The sequence below is a fragment of the Aulonocara sp. 'chitande type north' Nkhata Bay genome, linkage group LG7 (genome assembly GCF_057382095.1).
Source record: "Aulonocara sp. 'chitande type north' Nkhata Bay isolate Kocher_YH1m ecotype deep benthic linkage group LG7, A_spYH_male_GT1.1, whole genome shotgun sequence".
Classification (NCBI taxonomy): Eukaryota; Metazoa; Chordata; class Actinopteri; order Cichliformes; family Cichlidae; genus Aulonocara; species Aulonocara sp. 'chitande type north' Nkhata Bay.
The window spans coordinates 38,039,083-38,058,771 of record NC_141350.1 but is presented as its reverse complement, the minus strand read 5'-3'; the positions used below and the strand labels follow the sequence as shown (position 1 = coordinate 38,058,771).

At 37.6% G+C, this 19,689-nt stretch overlaps 1 protein-coding gene across 2 annotated transcripts; it reads right to left on the bottom strand.

Moving 5' to 3' along the window:
- Window positions 1-1,102: 1,102 nt before the first annotated feature.
- On the bottom strand, window positions 1,103-19,616 carry LOC147325666 (phospholipid-transporting ATPase ID-like). Of its 2 annotated transcripts, none has more exons than XM_086300283.1 (28): window positions 16,837-19,616; window positions 16,046-16,130; window positions 15,760-15,818; window positions 15,248-15,361; window positions 14,795-14,893; window positions 14,616-14,677; window positions 14,433-14,505; window positions 14,265-14,335; window positions 14,097-14,179; window positions 13,183-13,341; window positions 12,928-13,016; window positions 12,584-12,777; window positions 12,264-12,472; window positions 12,120-12,163; window positions 11,884-12,049; window positions 11,497-11,685; window positions 11,264-11,379; window positions 10,990-11,154; window positions 10,040-10,151; window positions 9,847-9,952; window positions 5,473-5,623; window positions 5,027-5,210; window positions 4,680-4,903; window positions 4,401-4,484; window positions 4,036-4,281; window positions 3,020-3,158; window positions 2,604-2,734; window positions 1,103-2,464 (listed from the first exon to the last, which is right to left on the bottom strand). In XM_086300283.1, exons 2-28 carry the CDS (start codon window positions 16,098-16,100, stop codon window positions 2,201-2,203), a joined length of 3,588 nt encoding a protein of 1,195 aa, XP_086156409.1. In that variant the 5' UTR covers window positions 16,101-16,130; window positions 16,837-19,616; the 3' UTR covers window positions 1,103-2,200. The 2 variants fall into 2 exon arrangements, with proteins under 2 accessions (XP_086156409.1, XP_086156408.1); XM_086300282.1 differs by having other exon boundaries at window positions 17,088-19,616.
- Between the last annotated feature and the right edge of the window lie 73 nt (window positions 19,617-19,689).

Sequence of the window (19,689 nt, the reverse complement as noted above, 5' to 3'; positions counted from 1 at the left end):
CATGTCATCAGAGCTTTTCTGGGAGTGGGAATGTTAGTCAGTGGCTCTGACTCAAAAAAAAAAAAAGAACTCTAATTGGGCCTCAACTGTGAAAAGAGCATAACATTTGCCGGATGTCTGGAACGTTCTGGAGATACTGTGTGCCTATCAGTGAAATCTTGAAGAAGGGATTCCCTTGCACCCACTCGACAACCCAGAAAAGTGTCACAAGCGGACTGCTCCATAGAGTTTAAGCTGCAGATTTCTCACATGCAACAAAGGGATATAAACACCTAGTGCTATGAACAAACTAACCTATTATCATACATACTTTTCATACTACATAACTTTACATCCACACATCAGCAACAAGTCCATTTTTTGAATGTTTGTGGCAAAATCTGGAAAAATATGAGATAACAACTAAATTCAAACATTTTCCTCTAATTTATACATATAAAGACCACATCCTTACACCTCTTTTTAAACTTCTTTATCATTTGACAGAGCTTCAGTTTTGATAAGCATACTTTTAATTGCCACCAACTTGGAGCTTGCTGATCCTTAACAAAGAAGGCATCTGGTCTGTGTCCCATTAGAAGTCGAGGAACTGCTGAGGCATTATCCACAGTGAGCAGTAATGAGAATAAAACTGAGGGACCAGTTCTTTTACTGAGGGCATCAACTGTTCTAATCTGGTCTAAATGTGTAGATACAATGCAACAATGAAAACAGATTGATCCACAAGTCTGAGCTTTGTGATTCAACACTTCCTGATAAGTTGATAAAACCACACATTTATTTCAAAGAATTTCTGTCTTGGTTCATGTTGTCTTTGAAACAGAATTAATTATTCATTGCATAGTGTGTGACTGAAGTACACATAAGTAAATTCAGCAGGATGGGACAGATAGAAGTAAATAAATAAGTTCAACAAAAAGTCGAGAAACTAGTGAAATAAAGCTGTTGTCAAATTCATGTAACCGATGAAAGGAAACCTTGGCCTGTTGAGGGATACAGTCAGGAACTATAACAACATTTTCAACATCTCCAGCTGCGGAAATGTTTTGGTCTCGATTGATTAAGTCAATAAAAGACAGCAAAGTGAAAGAGTCAATTTTGAAGGGCTTTATTAATCAACACAGTGTGAAAACAGTGTATGAGTTCAGAGTTCACAATCCTTGTGTGTCATTAACTGCTTTTACTGTGTAGAGTGTCAACGAAGAGGAAGCTCACACATACACTACTGTGTTTTTCCATAAACAAATAAATTACAGCTCAACTGACTGCTGATGATCAGCTGGAACTAGAAAAAGCAATTTATTACTCAGAGAGTCTGAGCAAAGTCTTAACATGATGAAGAAAATTAATACAGCCATCCTGAACCATGGTCCAATGATTTAACAACTGTTATTGACTATAATCCACATCTGCTTGAAGCCTGGATTAGAAAATTAGATATCTGCTTTTTATACCAATCCCCTCTTCCAGAATTCAGTTCCTTGCTAAATATTTAAACACATTTTATTCTGGTTTTCTCTTTTAAAAATAAGGTTATGAAAAGGCAAAAAAAAAAAAACAGTTACAGAGATAAGACTAATAACTGGCTGTCCGCTGTGAACAATGTGACTGTAGTGGTGCCAGGTTAAGTTATACATTCATGAAGGACTGAATGTTAAATTATTAACACAGTATAATAATAATCCTCATGTAAATAACTACAGTGTATAAACTATACTAAACTATATATAATGTATAGTACAGTATTCAAGATCACTGCCTACACACACCTTTTTAGTATATACTTTGTATTAAAAATCAATAAAACTTCCTATATTTGTAATTTCTCAGCTATCTAGTTTGAAAACCTATTTCAAAACTAAGAAAAAACTAAACAAAACAAACTACATCTACCTTTTTTTATCCTAATCCACAAGCCAATTGTATTTGTAATGAAATTAACTAAAACCAGGGTAGAACATCTTTGCAAAATCTTCAAGTGTGCTTTAGAAACTGGCCAGTAATAATTCAAGTTGCACAATATGAAAATTGTACTTAATAAGTACAAAAATAAAAACAACCATTCTGAGGCAAACAACATTTTCACAGAGATATCAACATTCACACATTATAAGACACCATCTTTTCTTCAGTGCCAGGTTGACTCCAGTGTTAGGAAAATAAAATACTGTCTGTGTTTCAGTCCCTGTCTGCTTCGGTTTTAGGGACTGTGACCCTGTGACTCCTCAGCTTCCTCAGCAATAGTGCGGTAGTGCTGTGGCTGATTTTGAAATATGGAAGAGTCTGTCTGGGTGAACAGAGGAGTTCTCTTGGTGGAGCGTTTCATCAGGAATTTTCTAGATGTTACTAGATCACCGTAGCCCTGGGAGTGAGAGAAGGCGTAACCTGACCGAGTACTACGCCTTCTCCGTAAGCGACGAGGTGCCGGTACAGGCAACTCCTCTGTACGCATCTTATACCTCACCTAGAAAAAAGAAACAAGGGATTTTAATTTTTTTTAAATGTAGACTTTTCACTATGGATACGCTACTTTCTGGTGTACAAGACAAAAGGGTTAATAGAAGACAAGATGCTTTTACATGCTGCCCCAAGTGTTTTTTTACCTTATCATTAATGGTAGGACGAAGCTGTATAAATATGAAGCGGAAAGCAACAACAGGCAGGATACAGAGAACGAATGTCAGGAATATGGTGAGCCACACATTAGGCTGGTTCAGAGAGTTTCTTGTTGTGCCTGAAATCCAATAATGTCAGAATCACATAATGTTACAGTATTACAGTATATAAGAAAGTAACTTCACAAACTGCAAAAATGGATGATGAAATTTAAATACACAATCCCAGGATACAGCCAGCACAAATCTAACCTTTTTTGTCTAAATGCTAGTTCGCATAACCCTGTTTTAATGTACTCATGTCTCCTTTAAAGTACCAATATTTTAGAATAGAAAAAAACTTGATAACTTCATTAAAATAAAATTAAAGTGGCAAACATACTAAATATAGTAAATGTACTTACCAATGAAGGGGAAAGAAGACGTGAACATATAAAACATGCCATTGCTGCACATGGTTAATGTGATGGAAAAGTAGGCCACCATGCTTCCCCACACAAAAAAATGGTTCACTGCTGTCCAGTAATAGGTGTCAAGACACAGCTGAAAAGTATTTACTTTTATCATTATTAATGTCCTGTGTACTTATTTCTTTACATAAACTCAAATTTAGAGACTGACATAGAATGGAAATGTTTCTGTTACAGCAGATTAGTCTGTAGACTAAGTAGCCTCTTTGTTAGGTACCCTCGGTTCAACTGTTTATTAACCAGCCAATCAAATGGCAGGAACTCAATGCTTTTGAACATGTACACGTGGTCAATACTACCTGCTGGAGTTTAGACTAAGCATCAGGGAGGTAAAAAAGCTAATTAAGTTACTTTGAATGTGGTGTGGTTTTGCGTGCTAGATTGGGTATTTCAGAAATTGCTGATCTACTGGCATTTTCCCACACAATTATCTCTAGGGTTTACAAGGAATAGTTCTATAAGAGAAACCATCCAGTGAGCAGCAGTTCTCTGGGCAAAGATTGTTGATGCCAGAGGAGAATTGACAAAATGCTTCAAGATGATAGGAAAGCAACATGGCAACCATGGCATACAGAAGAACAAAAGCATTGCCTGGTATCATAAATCTCAGTAACATTTAGATGGTAGGGTCAGAATCAACATTTGTATCAATACTTCAGGCTTTTTTTGAAAATTTGCCATAATGAAAATGAGCAGTTCTGCAGGCAAAAAAGGCCCAAAGTGATAATAACCGCGTGCACCTAATAAAGTATCTAATGAGTGCACATGGATTTATGGTATAGAAATGCATAAATAAAACCGTTAAATGCAATTTTTTCTCAAAGCAGTGCAGTTCACTGAAAAAAAACTGGAGGACAAATAATGTGGCAAAGTTTTGTGATTCTCTATGTTTTCACAATAAATATGTCATTTCCAAGCATGCCTCTGGTAACGAGAGCTGTGTTTCTCACCTGTGTGTACACCACAATGAGCAGACAAGTCTGTGCCAATAAAGCAAAAGACTGATAGTCAGCAATCTCTTTTCCATCATCTCTGACTGTGTCATGCATGGAAGCCCATGGAATAAAAAAGAGGATTAAGGAACTGTAGCAGCTGTGCATTACACAGCTCACAAAAGCTTTCTTATTGAAGTATTGGTTCTTCTGGCCTGGAGCGTAGAGCTGAGGATGGTATAAACTCCAACGGTCATTTACATCCTGCACAAAACAAGTTTTAGTGAAAGAGATGAGAAAGCTCAGTGGACACAGAGACCTGAGTATGAGATCTGGTTTATGTAAGTCAACCAAAAACTGATAGTTAATTGTAATCTACATACCTGGTCAAACAGACACATGCCAAGGACTGGAAGAGCTGTGTAAACCATATTGTAGAAGGTGATGAACCAGTCCTCATAAACAGTCTGTGAACAACCACAATGAACATTTAAGTACAACATAAAGAAAAGGTGAATGTGAATCAAGTTATTTGTTTCATTTGTCCTGCATCATTTGAAACTTTTTTGCATTTCTCTCATTGAGATTGATAAACACTTTATGTCCCATTACAAAAGCTACTTAAATTACATTATAGTATAGTTACAATACATATATCTCACCTGTGCAGAAAAACCACAAAAGAAGGCGTACCAGAATTGGACAAGCGTAAAAGTGAAGTTCTTGTAAAAGAAATATCCAAGGAACTTGCACATGCGGATGTAGGACCAGCGGCCATGCACCAGCAGGAGGCGCTGAAGGTAACGGAACTGGGCAAAGGAATAGTCGCTGGACAGCACTGCCTGCATGCCTTCCTGCCCACTGATACCTACACCAATATGAGCAACTGGCAGGCAGAAAAGGAAGCAAATAAAATACACAATAAAATACACAATATCAGCTATATATTTCCCAGCTGGATAGTTGTAATGAAAATACAGCTCTGTATATTGGTGACTTCACAGGTTACCCTTTATCATGCTGACATCATTGGCTCCATCCCCAATAGCAAGAGTGACAGCCTGCTTGTATTTCTTGACCAGCTGAACCACTTGGGCCTTCTGCAAAGGAGTGACCCTGCAGCAAATCACTGTCTGACACATGCATGCTGTCCTCAGCAGCTCCAACCTCAAGTTCTTCTCCAGTGCAAAAGCCTGATGATGAAGGAAAGAATTGATGGAGTTAGGTCATCTGTCAAGATTCTGTAGTGCAACCTTAAAACCTCAAGAGAATTCCATTCATTTCTACATTCATCTCTAAGTTTAAGAAACATAAGAGAATCAGACTTTAAAAAAAAAAAAACAATATGTATTTTCTGATCACACAGTGTGACCTCTACAGGTCAACTAGCAGGGGATTTTCAGCATTTGCTGACAATAGTAATATTGCTAAAAAGAAAAGAAAAAAAAATCTTACCAGACTGTGCCCATTTATAATTAGTCCATAATCTCCATCCACCTTCTCATCCTGCATAGTCTCTGTCTTTTTAAGCCAAAACAGGCCTACTCGAGATTTAAACACAGATGGCTCCTCTGCTGCTTCAGGACACATTTTTCGTCGTGCATTCCTGAAAACATGAGGACAGAAAACATGACCTCATAAAAAGTTCACAATTCATTTGTTAACTATATTTTTCTTATAGACAACAATGAAGATATAAGATGAGCCTAAAGATTAACAGGCTAACAGTGTTTAATTTTAAAAAATATTTCCTATCCTCTTAATTGCCGATTTTAGACACATTTTGCCTTTAGTGGCCTCTCTTCTCCATTAAAAAGAGTGTCAAAAATATCTAAACCAACCTTTTGAGACGGACTGTATTTGCACACATTGTGTTTCCATTTATACAATTATTATTTTATTTTTAATTCAATCAAACATGCACAACGCTGAGGATGACTTTGGTTTGACTGTACTTGTATTCAGTCATCAATCAAACCACTCATCCATTTTGGCACTTATCAGCGACAGTAGTCTAAGTAGACATGCCAAAACCTCCCTTACAATGGCCACATCTTCTACCTCTTGTAAGTGCACAAGGAGGTATTGCCAAGCCAGCTGTTCTGAATCTCCCCCACAGCATCCTAACAAGAAGTCTGAACCCATACACCCTTCAGAAGTAGCTTATTCCCATTCCTTGTAACCACAATCTTAATTTTTCACATTACTACCCACCGTGGAGGAACATAGATGATGGTAGGAATGTTCAATCCCAACCTAGTAACCACAACCATGTAAGGCATGGATGTCGAGCTTTGGTTTTAATGGTTGTGATGAGTTATACAGAATTTACAGAGGGGTAGCATGAAATTATCCCTTGCCACCCCAGTTTTGCATATGACAGTGTTGTTTATTAAAATAAGATAGCATTAACATTTTGAGCGTAGTTACAGTCAACGGTGAATATAAATGCTAAAACTGAATATATTGCATAGTGTTACCCCCTCCACCATTAACAAATGGTTCAGCCCATAGCAGGACCGGCTTTTTTCTTGATTTAGCAAGCGATGCTTGCGATTGTGCCAGAGCACATTTTGAACTAGTGATGGTAAAATTTATTCTTTTTACTGAATCGAATTTTAATGAGTCTAGACCGTCCCATACAGACAAACTTGCCGTTTATTTTGCAAATCGAGCTCAACACTGCCCCTAGCGTCCTGGAGCACTTCCGTTGTGTTTTGGAGTTTGCAAGTGTTTTTGAGTTTGCAAGTGTTTTGGATTTTGCAAGTGTTTTGGAGTTTGTACGTGTTTTTTAGTTTGCAAGTGTTTTGGATTTTGCAAGTGTTTTGGAGTTTGTACGTGTTTTGGAGTTTGCATGTGTTTTTTAGTTTGCAAGTGTTTTGGAGTTTGTACGTGTTTTTTAGTTTGCAAGTGTTTTGGATTTTGTACGTGTTTTGGAGTTTGTACGTGTTTTGGAGTTTGCATGTGTTTTTTAGTTTGCAAGTGTTTTGGAATTTGCATGTGTTTTGGAGTTTGCATGTGCTTTGGAGTTTGCAAGTGTTTTGGAGTTTGTACGTGCTTTGTCTCTAGGGGCCACCGTAGGGTTAGTGAGTGCTGAGTGATTCGCTTACGCTAAGATTCACACAGTAAAGGAGGGGGTGAGTAGCTCAAATGTGCTGTTAGCATGTTAGCAGAGCGATGCTACCCAGTTCAGAGCAGAAATATTTTTGTTAAGATACTGGATGTTGTGTTTTTTTCCACAATTTTAATTATAAGCTAGATATATTTCTACTAATGAAATTAGTTTGCTAACAGCAACAGGGATGAGTCAGTGAGTCAGTTGGGCATGTGAATCATGATTCATGAGTCAGTGAAGTGATTCTCGAGTATTGAACGATTCGTTCATGATTCGTGCATCACTATTTTCAACAACACCATGGGAATTTCAGATTTCACACAGGTGGTTGGATGTTACACTCTGGAAATGGAATGATGGTGAGTGTTATTAACCCTCTGTGGTCCACGGACACGCTGCACCTCCAAATCACATGACTGATTTAAACAGACACAGCAACAAGCTGCAGCCACGCTGAGTCTCTATTTCAGCCCATATTGAAAGTTTTTAAAGTTTAATTACAGCCCAGTAAATCCAGAGTTATGATAATATATATAAGCCACGTTTTTTTCTATGTGTATGTGGTTTTTGTTAAAGTGTTTTCTAAGGACAGCGCAAAAACAGTAAAGAAAGAAAAAAAAAGCCACCTCTTTCGTGTCGGTGGAAAAATGTACCATGTCGACCAATTTAAAAAAAAGTCAACAGGTGGGTTTTGGTTGTTTAGGGAGAGGGAAAAGTTTTGGAAGTGACGGTAATGGCAGCGAGACAGAGCGAGCGAGTGTGTGCGAGAGAGAGAGTTTAGATGTGGGAGATTTGTGACGTTTAGTGTGGAGTGTATAGTTAGTGTGTTGTGTTGTCTTGTGTAGTTGTTCTGTTGTGTAGTTGTTGTTTTGTTTTGTGTGCCAGTGAGGGCACTAATGAATGTCACAAAGGCATATTGCATTGTAAACACTGTCACTAAGTAGAAACCAGCGGAGTGATACACCTCCTGTTGTCAGGCCTGCAGGTTTATCCCTGTGCTGTTCTCCTCTGTCTTCTGGTGGAAAAACATTTTTTTTACTGACACACATAATTTGCGACACCTGATTGTTCTCTCATTTTAGTTTTAGTAATATTTTTAAATGGTTGTACAAAATGAAAAAAAAAAGGCAGGTGTATTGGCTGCATTATTAGGTAAATAGTTGTATATGTTTATAAAATGTACAATTTATATTTGCATTTCAAGTTATAAAAATTTGCTCAACATATCTGTGTTTTTTTTACAGTAAAAAATACTACTAGTGTGGAGGTATGTAATAACGACAGGAGAGGTCTCAGTGTCTCACTCCAACTTTATTAACTGACTCTCAGAACTTCACATACAGTAAGCGCCAAAATCTCCACCCCAGCACTTCCCTTCAACTTGGGTGTGAGTGGAGCCACCTGGTGGTCCGCCACACTAGGATTTTAAGTTCTTTTTGTTCAGTAATACTAATGCAGTACGTCAGTGAGAAAACAACTAAACTCAGTTGAGCTGAAAAGACTGATACCAAACAAGGCAAGGGGAAAAAATAAAATGAAACAATTTGAGGGTGAAATACAAATGTAAACTCAAAAGGACTCAAAAATGACCGGTTGTATTTCAGACCTCAGTGTGTTAATCCAACAAATCATGGAAAATTAGGTTTAAATTTTTGTTTATGACAGCGCAGATTTCTGACATTTGGTGTAATTTAAGCTGTAACAATGTGATTGTTTTCTAACAAAAAACAGTGTGAAACTTAAGTTAGACTTGTGTTTATAAATGAACCGCCCCATGTTGTGTAGATTTCTGGATTTTATACTTATTGGGCTACATATTTATTTATTATACAGGCTATACAGTACATAGAATCAAAACTCACATGTTTTATGTAACTAAAGTGTTTAATTATGTGGGATACAGACACTAATTAAGTTATAGACTATATTTATATGAAAAACATGTATACTTACTGCATTTAAATCATTTTAACCATGTGTAACCACCTGCATATGTGTGTGGAGAAAAAAAAAGACTTTGATTTTGCCACCCTATTTGATTTCTTTTCCACCCTCATGCCACCCTAAGAAAATTTCTCTAGATCTGCCCCTAAGTAAAGCAGCAAATTCTGATATACAGTGGTCCCTCGCTATAACGCGGTTCACTTTTCGTGGCCTCACTGTTTCGCAGATTTTTTTTGTGCAATTTTGCATGGTGGTTTTTTTGTTTTTTTTTGTTTTTTTGTTTGTTTCTTTAAACAGCACGTTGTGTTGTGCATCCTGATTGGCTGTAGACCACTGTCAATCAATCTCGTGCCTCCTGTACAGTAAAGAATGCGTTCAGCTTGTCAAATTTGTAGTGTTTGTTTGTACATTTTCTCCCCGACAAACACAACAATGTCGACGAAACGTTTTGCACCGGTTTCATTCTATTATAATGGACTTATTTTTCTATGAAGGTTTGAACTTGAAACAAGAGAGAAGTGTGAAAATGTTCATGCCTGTCTGAGAAAACTGTACAAACAAATATTGTAAAACAACAGCTACAAATTTATCTTACAGCTGTAGGAAAAGTAACTTAATGAATCAAGCCTCAAATGGTTGAGTTCCTGTTTGTGCTGTTCTAGTTAATTTAAGTTTACTGAAATTCATAAACTGACAAATTGCATCATTAATTGTATGATGAAAACGCCTCTGATTGACAGTTGATCCTTATCTGTTTCTAACCGACTCACTGTAGCTCCTCTTTGACTCCTTCAGCAGTGTTGGCTGAGACAACAAAGACATCCTTCATCTCCCCTCTTAGTATGTTACAGGAATAGCCAATGTTCTCTGCTGTCTCTGTTGAACAGTAAAATAATTTTCAATCAATAAATCTTAAATCTACAAAAAAAGCTTAAATAAGAAGAAACATAAAGTGACACTGACCTTGCTTATCTCCAGTTAACACCCAGATTTTGATGTCAGCTTTAGCCAGTTGCTCAATGGTCTGTGGTACACCATCTTGCAACTTGTCCTCCACAGCTGTCGCTCCCAACAGCTAAAGCCACAGATGTAGTTGTGATTTATACATTTATGACAAATTATGCTGGTTTCGCTGTAACATTAGTGCACAATCTAAAGCTGGGGTGTCAAACGAACCCAGGTGCCAGGATCAACCTGGCAAATACTTTAATCTGGAAACAACTTTGGAAAAAGGATGAAAAGGATGGCATTCTGGAGGACATTCTGGGAAAACAAACCACCAGAATTCTTCTGTACCTTTACACATTCACGTCTTACAATTTAAGCTCAAAGATTTATGCTGATAGATTTCTTTCATTTACTACAGAAGCATTTCTTATCATTGTAAATGACCATGGCAGACCCGATGGCATGAACATGATCTTCAGCATACTTTATTAACACTCACACGGTTGCTGTGCAAACACACACTGAGCTGCAGCTCTCCTGCTGCCAGCTCAACATTACCACAAAAACAACAGCATTTACCAGAACTCCTAACTTTTAAGCCGGCTAGGCGTGATTGCAGATGCCACGCAGGTGGGTCAATCGTCCCTGCAGCAGTATCGCAAACCACACCCCGCCACAATCATGTAAGAAAATCTGAGGTGTTGAAATTGAACTTCTTTTTTTATTGTAAGATATCTCAAGGTAAAATGTATAGTTAAACTTATTAACATTGACTGGAGACAAGCAGAGTTTGACTGGTCCAGCCCATTTAAGATGAAATTGGGCTATATTTCCCCCCGATGTAAAATTAACTTGACATCCCTGGTACGTATAATTTCTGGAAAACTATCAGTAGGTCATCAAGCAGCAAATTGGTCTGTCAGATGATCTAGCGATGTGACAAAGTTTTCAGCACATGTACTAACCATCATATCTTTCTCTATCTCTTCATAAAGTTCATCAAGTTTTTCTTCACGTCCCACCATGGCAACACTGGCCTCATGTTGGCGATGTTTCCAATCTATCATGTAGGTCTTGTCTAAGTCCTTATATGCCAGAGCAAGTGTACGGAGGCCATCACCTGCATACTCCTGTTTTTGTTTGATAATCGAAAGAAGTCAAATGTTAAATTACATTAATTATATTAAAATTTCATTGATTTTAGCTTCAAGCTACTTTTATATGCTTTGGATCACTCACATTGAGGTGGTTAGTGGTTACTTCCATCAGTTTGTTACAGGAGGGGTGCAGTCTTTCAAAGATCATGGTGTCTGCACCTTTGCAGTATAGAGTCAGCTTCCCCTCTGGGCTGCGCACTGGAAGTGACAGGGAAAGTTAGAAAGTTTGACGTAATGCATGCAGAAAAAGAAATTGTCTATCTTCTGAATATACGAAGTATGGCCAAAATAAGTATGGTTGACACCTTATCTCACCTATCACTGACATCCTCTTCCTCACATTACTGAAGTCCAGAATGGCCAGAAGTTCATAGATGACTTGTTTGCCCATCTCTACTACTGTGATGGTTTCTGGTGTGCGTGATCGGAACACAAATCCAAAGTTTCTTGCAGCAGTCACCAGAGCGCCTTCATCAGGTGACTGAGCCTGATAATTGAGCTCTCCTACCAGGTAAAACAGAGATGACAATTTAATTGGCATATAAGGGTAAAATTTGAACATTTGCATGGTGGAGCACATTTCCATGTACCTGTATGTCTTTTATTGCACTGAATTTGGAGTTTTTAGATAGACTCCAAGAATATTTCAAAATTCTCCTGAAATGTAAATGAAATGAAGATGTCTTTTAGGGGACCCCTCACCCTCTTTCTTTTCCTCAGGCATAACAGTGTGACACAGGGATAACAAGCGGAAGAACTCCTGAGTCTCAGGGTTTCCACTTCTCACCATCTCCACCAGACTGTGGTCATGAAAGCTGAACTTTGGATCAGCCAGATTGTTCCAGGAGAAGTCCACTCTCTCTGTCCTCTGCAAGAAAAGCCAAAACAACAAAGTTGGATCAATACTTTCTTTAAATAATCATGCATTTTCCTCTCACCTCTGTAATTTCCACTCTTTCTCCAGAGAAGTCATAGAGGTCTCCTGAATATAAGATAAATATACTGTAAAATGAATCATTTAAACAATGTTCATGTTTCCATTTGCCTCTGTGACAACTTTTTACAAAAGCAAAGCTGCTCACCGTAAGCTTTTCCATTAATGGAGCACTTGTTGAAAGTCATGATGTTCTGTGTCAGAGTGCCAGTCTTGTCACTGAAGATGTATTTAATCTGGCCTAGCTCCTCATTGAGTGTGGTGGTTCTTGCCTGAGCTGGAGTATCATTCTTAGGATAGTACATCTTCCTGTCCCAGTCTATTAAGAAGCTGTTTCCCAGACGAATGAACTCCACGCTAACAATGTAGCACAAATTGGTAAAATTTCAAAATGTGATACATATTAGCACAAGTCTCAAGTGTTCAAACCAACTTTGGTTGTTTTTTGGTTTAATCATTTTTACTTACCTGACGTAGAGTGAAATTGGTACCACTGTGTTAAGGACAATGACATAAGACCAGAAGATGAGGAATGATGAGAGAGGAGCATCAATGCTCGGTTCACGAGGAAGAAACATAGTGAACACAGAGCCCTCATTTGTTTCCCAGATTGCATTGCCAATGGTCAAAATGGAGCACATAGATGCCAGGAAACCAAAGATCTGATGGAATGAAAACATCAGACTTCTTGATTATTCAAACAATATTACTCTTGTCACTCAGGTGAAAAACAAATCACTGTCTTTAAGTTCTATATCTATAAGCTGAGACTTTGTGTGACTTTCTTTGTATTTGTGCTTGTGTAAACTCACACATAACACCAGAATATTCATCAGGTGATCAATGCTTGTCCGTTTGAATATTGACTTCCCGCTGTTCTGCATCAGTTTAGTGTCAGGACCTGGAAAGGATTATTAGTGTCAGATTTTCTTCTGCACACCTTCGCTGCATCTCCTTCCTGCTCTAGTCTCTTATGTACAACTTCAAACATTATTATCAGAGTAAACAATAAAAACTAGACCAAAAAAAATCACTCAAGTTGTACACAGTTGCAGTGCACAGTGTACCTCCAAAGATGACCAGACCGAAGCACCACTCAGTGTTCCTGAGAGTACAGCCTCTGAGCAGCACTTTGTCGTTGTCCAAGGCATATCTTTCTCCGTTCAAAGTCAGAGTCCCTTTGAACTTGTCTAGACGGTTATTGGGAGGTTCACATCGCACTTCACCTGAGAAACAGAAATCAGTGTCAGCAAATAATTCTAAACAGTTCACAGGATAGTTAGAGGACAGCTTGAAGCAGTCTGTGTAGTCTCCTCCGACCTCTGGTATCAACAAGGGATTTTCACCTAGAGAACGGCTGCTCACTGGATGTCTTCTCTTTTGTGGACCATTCTCTGGAAACCTTACAGATGTGGGTTAATCCCAGCAGGTCATCAGTTTCTGAAATACTCAGACTCATCTGGCGCCAGCAACCATGTGACGTTCAAAGTCCCTTTAATCTACATTCTACCTAATTTGATAGCCAGTTTGAACTTCTGCAGATCATTTTAACCCTGTCCACATGTTAAAATGATTTGCTGATTAGATTAATTAGCAGGTGTGCAGGTGTACCTAATGAAGTGGCTAGTGTATGTAAACAGATCTATTCAAGTAAGCAACAAACAAACAACAAATAAATAAAACCCAGGATCTGCTTTTTACATTGGTAGAGAAAAGCAATACATGAGGATATGCATGGAAAGAAAGCGACTGGACGTCTTAAGTTTCAAGAAACGTAAAGAAGCCCAGTCGCTTTCTTTCCAAGATTCTTAGACTACCATGACCTGGATGACTGAAAACCTACACAGATGTGAGAAAATGTAATCACTCAGTAGAAGCTTAAACACTCTGTTTGTTTTTCTCCCCTCTGACATTTCCCAATGACAGAACCAGGTTTCACTTTTGAAAATCAGACTGTGTGTTGTTTCATTGAGATTCTCACCATTAAAGGCAGCGAGTGCCTCAATGTTGTCTCCCAGCTCTCCAGTTATAGTCAGAGCCTGTTTCACCTTCAGATTGGTTTCTCTGGGGGAGACCAAGGAAAATCCAAGACAGTGTCAGACATTAGTTGTCAACCTAGCATACAAAGACCACAGTACAGCACACTTACCCATCTAGTTCAGCTGTTTCCACATAAACTAAATTAAGGGGCTCACTGCTAGACAGCAACAGAAGGTCTGCCTAAGAAATAAAAGCACTGAGTTTAGTTTGGAACTTACTTTTGAAATGAATTTCTTTCACTTGCTTCAAATCTTTACTATAGCCTCCCCAAACTTACTGTGATGAACTCATTATTCTCCAGTTTGACTATGTTCCCGACCTGAACATTCATCCATTTTTCATTTTTGAGTCTGTCAGGGAAGGGAACAAAGGCATACAACACAGAAATGAATCCAAAACAGCATAATTCTTCATACAAAAGGTATTCTTTTCTTTTTCATTTGGGTTTCCAAAGACTTACTGGCCATCCATGAGGACGTCCACCTTCCGGTTATTGACTTGTCCGTCACATTTGTGTCTGTTCTGCTCAGTTGACACAAGAAAAAGATACTGTTTGCTTCCAAATCTGATATTAGTTCCTTATTTTTGGTTTTCATAATGAGCAGGATCTCTCTATTGCTAATAACAATTTCAACGTACTATATCGTCACTGGCATCTTTGACTCCTGTTATAGACAGCACCAATATCAAAGGGACAGCTGTGGTGAACCATGGCAGAGAGGAGATTTGTGGGATCAACTGTCAACACACACACACACACACACACACACACACACACACACACACACACAGTTACATATGCTGTTTTAATACATTGATAATTGAGCTTTTAAGAATCTGAAAACTGAAAGCCTTAAAGCTCATTTCAGTGTATGGTTTACATTAAATAATGTGTTGAAAAAAATAATTTGATAAAGAAGGAAAATATGTGTCATTTCTAATTTTAAAATCAAATTACATTTTAAAAAGATGGTGTTCAATGTGGAGTTTGAACTCTGATTGTTTTATAAGCTAGTGTTTGCATTCACATAACTATCTGCAGCATAAAATAACTATTTTTAAGCATGCAATTCATTCTGACAACATGTCTACCTGAAGGATGAGCAGGAAGAGGAAGTAGGCATTAGCGAGCCTCCTGAACTGCTCAAAAAGATTAAGTGGCAGGAAGGTGAAGATGTTGTATTTGGAGGTCTTGATGGCATTGTTCTGAAGTTAAAGAAATCGACAGAGGAAAGTTACATGACTGATGTCAGTTTAACAACTGACATCAGTCATGTAACACAGCAACAAGGTACAGTAAAAATCCTAAGATTTCTAGGATTTCACTAATAATTGCCTACAACTCAGATTTATTCAACAAAACTTTTTATTATTTAGCTACAATTTATGTACAACTGATGCTTTGTATCTCAGTCATAACATGCAAATATACACAACTTTATGTTCATTGAGTGGTAAATGCAAAGAGTTGTCTTTGTGACACTTGACATTTGTTGTTGTTGAGTAATCAAATCCAAACAAGCAAAGCATTGAGCTGAGGGTGTGTCCAAAGCTTCTCTTGTCATCTGCTGAATAGGCATGATAACATTTGTCTATATACTTACAGCATAGCGGAAAGATAGGTTGAAAGTGCTGTCATTAGCCCGCAAGCATCTCTCCTTCTCTGTGAGAGAGTAAAGCAGTCAGAGCAGGAGAGAGTTTATGCTACTGTATGTTACAGCAGTACTGAGGAAAGACAAACTCAAATTTAAGTTTTGCAAACATTTCAGAGCTGAAAGCTGAAATGTGCACTGCATGTCACAAAAATAAATAAAACTAAAACTGTGACAGCCATAAAGTAACTGAACAATGCAGTAAAGTAGAGCAAAGTTTACGTGCATCTAATCTCACCTTCCTTATTTCTATGTCCGCACAACTGTCCAAAGTATGACAGCACAGTTCCCATCTTTAACTCAGGTTCTCCATGTTTTATAACCTGGAAAAAAGTCCACTTTTCAGTTCTAATTAGTGAGTCATTTCAAACCAAATGGGTTTCTATATCAAAAGGTGAGGCAAAAGTGAGAGGGAACCAGTTAATTCCTGGAAGGTCATGTTTGTTTAGAACTGCGATCTAATGTTTAAAAATTAATAGAGAAAAGGTGGAACTATTTAATATGTACAGCACACCTTTTAAAATGGCGATGAGGGAAAGACAAAACATCCCAAAAATAATAATCCTGAGCTTTCACAAAGCCAAAAATATCTCTCCAGCTATAGGCAGACATATAACATTCACATACTTGACAAGATTTCCACCCCTCCCCACAATTTATCTTTGCTCCAAAGCTGTAAAGATACAGAGGCCTTTTAAACTCTTGGTACTGTAGTTAAACATAAGGTGCAATAATCCCTTACTACACAGATTAAGATAAAGATGTACCCTTGACCATTTGACTTGCCCAGTAATCTACCAATAATAATATGCAGGTGTTGTAATTTTATAGAATTTTACTGGAAAAATGTTTATCAGTGGGACATAAAGAATACAAAATGTTGACAATGAAATGCATAACAGCACAAAAAGTAATTAACTACCTAACTTTTCAATTGATACCTAATTTCTTAAGAAGGAAAAACAAAATCTGCGGAAGCAACAACTCATTCGTTGGCATGTTTCAACTGATCCTTCTTCTTGCACTCACAAAAATATTAGATCAGTCTGAATGATGTCAGGTTTAAAGGGTTCAGATTCTGAGATGGTTCCTGACAAAAAAAAAAAAAAAAATCATAGCATCATAATTTTCTGAGTTTGAAAACAAATGAAACTTAGTCACATACCTGAAACAACAATATAACTTCTCTTGTCCCCTGGGTCCTCCTCGCACACAGATAAATGTGTTTGAATAAAGAAGACAGTGAAAAAGATAAAGATTTTAACCCTCCTTTTACTTACGTCTTTGATAAAGCAAATCCCGGCCTTTGTCTATTGCCTGGAAAGCCAAGTGTCAGTTTAGTCCCAAACAGAGAAAGGAAGTTCAACTGAGGCCTCCACCAGGATAAAAGACAACAGGAACAACAGGTGAAGCATTGTAGTCGCACCTACACCAGAAGTTTCAGGTTCATACAGGAAGACCAGGGATCCCCTGCACCTAACAGCTCAGAGCTTGTGTAAACAGCACAGTGATCTTTGGACTTGGATTTTGAGTAGGTGCAGGACAGAAAAGGCAGTAAAACAACAGCAAAGGTGAAGTGCTTCAGCTAATCAGAGGGAATGTTATCATAATCATGTATGTAACACAACCTGCAGTGGCTGCACACTGTTCAGACTGAACAGTTGTTCAGTTTTAGCTTCTTAAATTCAGTTAATTTTACCTCTTTGTGACCATAAGAAAACCCTAGTAGGCTGCTTTTAATATAAATTAAATAGAATTATGTATTTAACTACTTACTACCAAGTGGTTATTACAGCTTGAAATAGGTTGACTTCATGCCTGATATGTAGATCCAGGGGACCTCAACATGACCCTCTTACTTAGTGTGGTTGTGTGTGTGCATGCTCTCTGATTGGTAACAACAAACTGGATGAATGAAAGCACATTTGATATGAGAGGACATGCAAGCGTATTAGGTTTCTAAATGGTCAAAACACGCTGCCAGAAGTGAATCTTTACAAATGCACATGGATGTTAACAAAATGTTACATTTCTGTGGCATGTTTGTGATAAGACATTTTTAATACAGTTTTTTGTGATAACACATACTTGTAATGATTTCTTAGATCTCTTCCCCCAGGGTGGAATGAATGTACAATATAGATCTTTATTAACTTAAAAAAGAAGAATTGGGTGCATGAGTTGAGTTTTACTTAGGGTTTTCTCTAATCCACACAGGGCCAAAGTATACATAAAGGCTCAAGTATATACATACACCCCTGATAATCCCTGGGTAAGTATCCCTTATGAACTTGTATCTTGACTAGATGTTTTTGGTAACAACAAGCTTCTGAGAAAATTCTGGGTGAATTTTTGAGCACTCTTGTCAAAATTGGTTGGCTTCCTGGCATGGACCTGACTTGTAGTCATTCTCACCAGGAATAAGGTTGGAGTTTTGGGAAGACTAGTCCAGAAACATAATGCCATTAAACTTAGTTAAACATTAAATGTTAATGTGTGTTTGGGATCATCGTCCTGTTGGAACACCCAATTGTGTCCAAGTTTGTCACGCTGTCTTCTGAAAGAAACCTTTGGTGGTGACACATTTGAATAACCTGTATTTACAAATGTTTGAAGTGATAATCTTGCATTCTGCATTTCTTTAGAAAGACCTTGCCAACTTGTAAATCTACAGTTGTCATTCTGAGTTCCAATCAATCCACTGAGCAATGCCGAACAAATCCTTTTTATGCTAGCAAAGTGAAACTATCGTTTGTAGTTGAATATGACCAATAATGAGTCAATAGGTAAACAGGCTGGACTTTGTGGTGATGATGATGATGATGATGATAATGATGATGCAGGAGCAACACCAACACAGGGCTATCAGATAAGGCATGCTGCACAATCTACCATGGAAATCAATCATTAAAAGCACCAAATTACTATGACATTCATGCCCATGATGAGTGCACGAAAACCACCGACCACAGCTGTCAAACCCAAAGCCAAAACTATATTAAGAGATGGGTGTTATTTCTCTGAGTTCAGCATCAGTTCAAGAAAAAGGGCCATCATCTTTATTTATTTATATCTTGCAATCCTATCGTCAAACAATAAAAGTGAATGCAACTGTGTTTGTGGTAATGAAAATAAAGAATTTGCATTCTTATAACCCACTGGGTGAAATGAAAAAGCTATCATATTGTAGTGGGAGAAAGAGCAGGCAAGAAGATTTATAAATACTTATTAAATATTTTATACAAAATTCATTATTTGGAATGTTTAGATGGCAACAACAGTTTACAATAATGACAAAGATTACACAAATAATGAAGTACAGTGTTTTACATACTGTACTTGATAACTACAGCAGTGATTTAGTGATAGCATAGGGGTTTAAAAATTTTGAAAACACAAAAAAAGTGATCAAAAATAAACAGTAGCAACTTGGCACAAGGAACATGTAGCTTAGAGAATGGCTGTGAAACATTGACCCTCTTAAACCAATAACGTTAATTATTCACAGGGGTTAATACACTGTAACAAAGAGGAGCATTGAGTTGTGGTTGTGACCAGTTTCACAATGTGCACGCACTGAGGGTTTTATAATAGAGCAATAATCATTTTTCATTAAGTCTAACATTCACATTTTCCATTACATCACAACACTGACGCACATCACTTCAGTCCACACAACTGAAAAAAAAAAAACCCATCGTAAACTAATAAGGAGGACCAAGGAAAGCTTTTATAACATCAGAAAGAATAAAGTAACACTAACTATAACACATTAAAAAGAAAACCTAACCCAGATAAATATACCCAATAAAATGATATGGAAAATCACTTGGAAAACTGGACAATGAACATTTTTATGGGCAAAGAAGTAGCTAGTCATCA

What these genes read in the sequence shown, in the direction of transcription:
- LOC147325666 (XM_086300283.1), bottom strand. Translation starts at nt 16,100, where the DNA reads ATGGGAACTGTGCTGTCATACTTTGGACAGTTGTGCGGACATAGAAAT. An exon ending in CCAATTTCACTCTACGTCAG is followed by an intron (nt 12,473 to 12,583) that starts GTAAGTAAAAAT and finishes CTACATTGTTAG; the next exon opens with CGTGGAGTTCATTCGTCTGG. An exon ending in TGATGTCAGCATGATAAAGG is followed by an intron (nt 4,904 to 5,026) that starts GTAACCTGTGAA and finishes TCTGCCTGCCAG; the next exon opens with TTGCTCATATTGGTGTAGGT.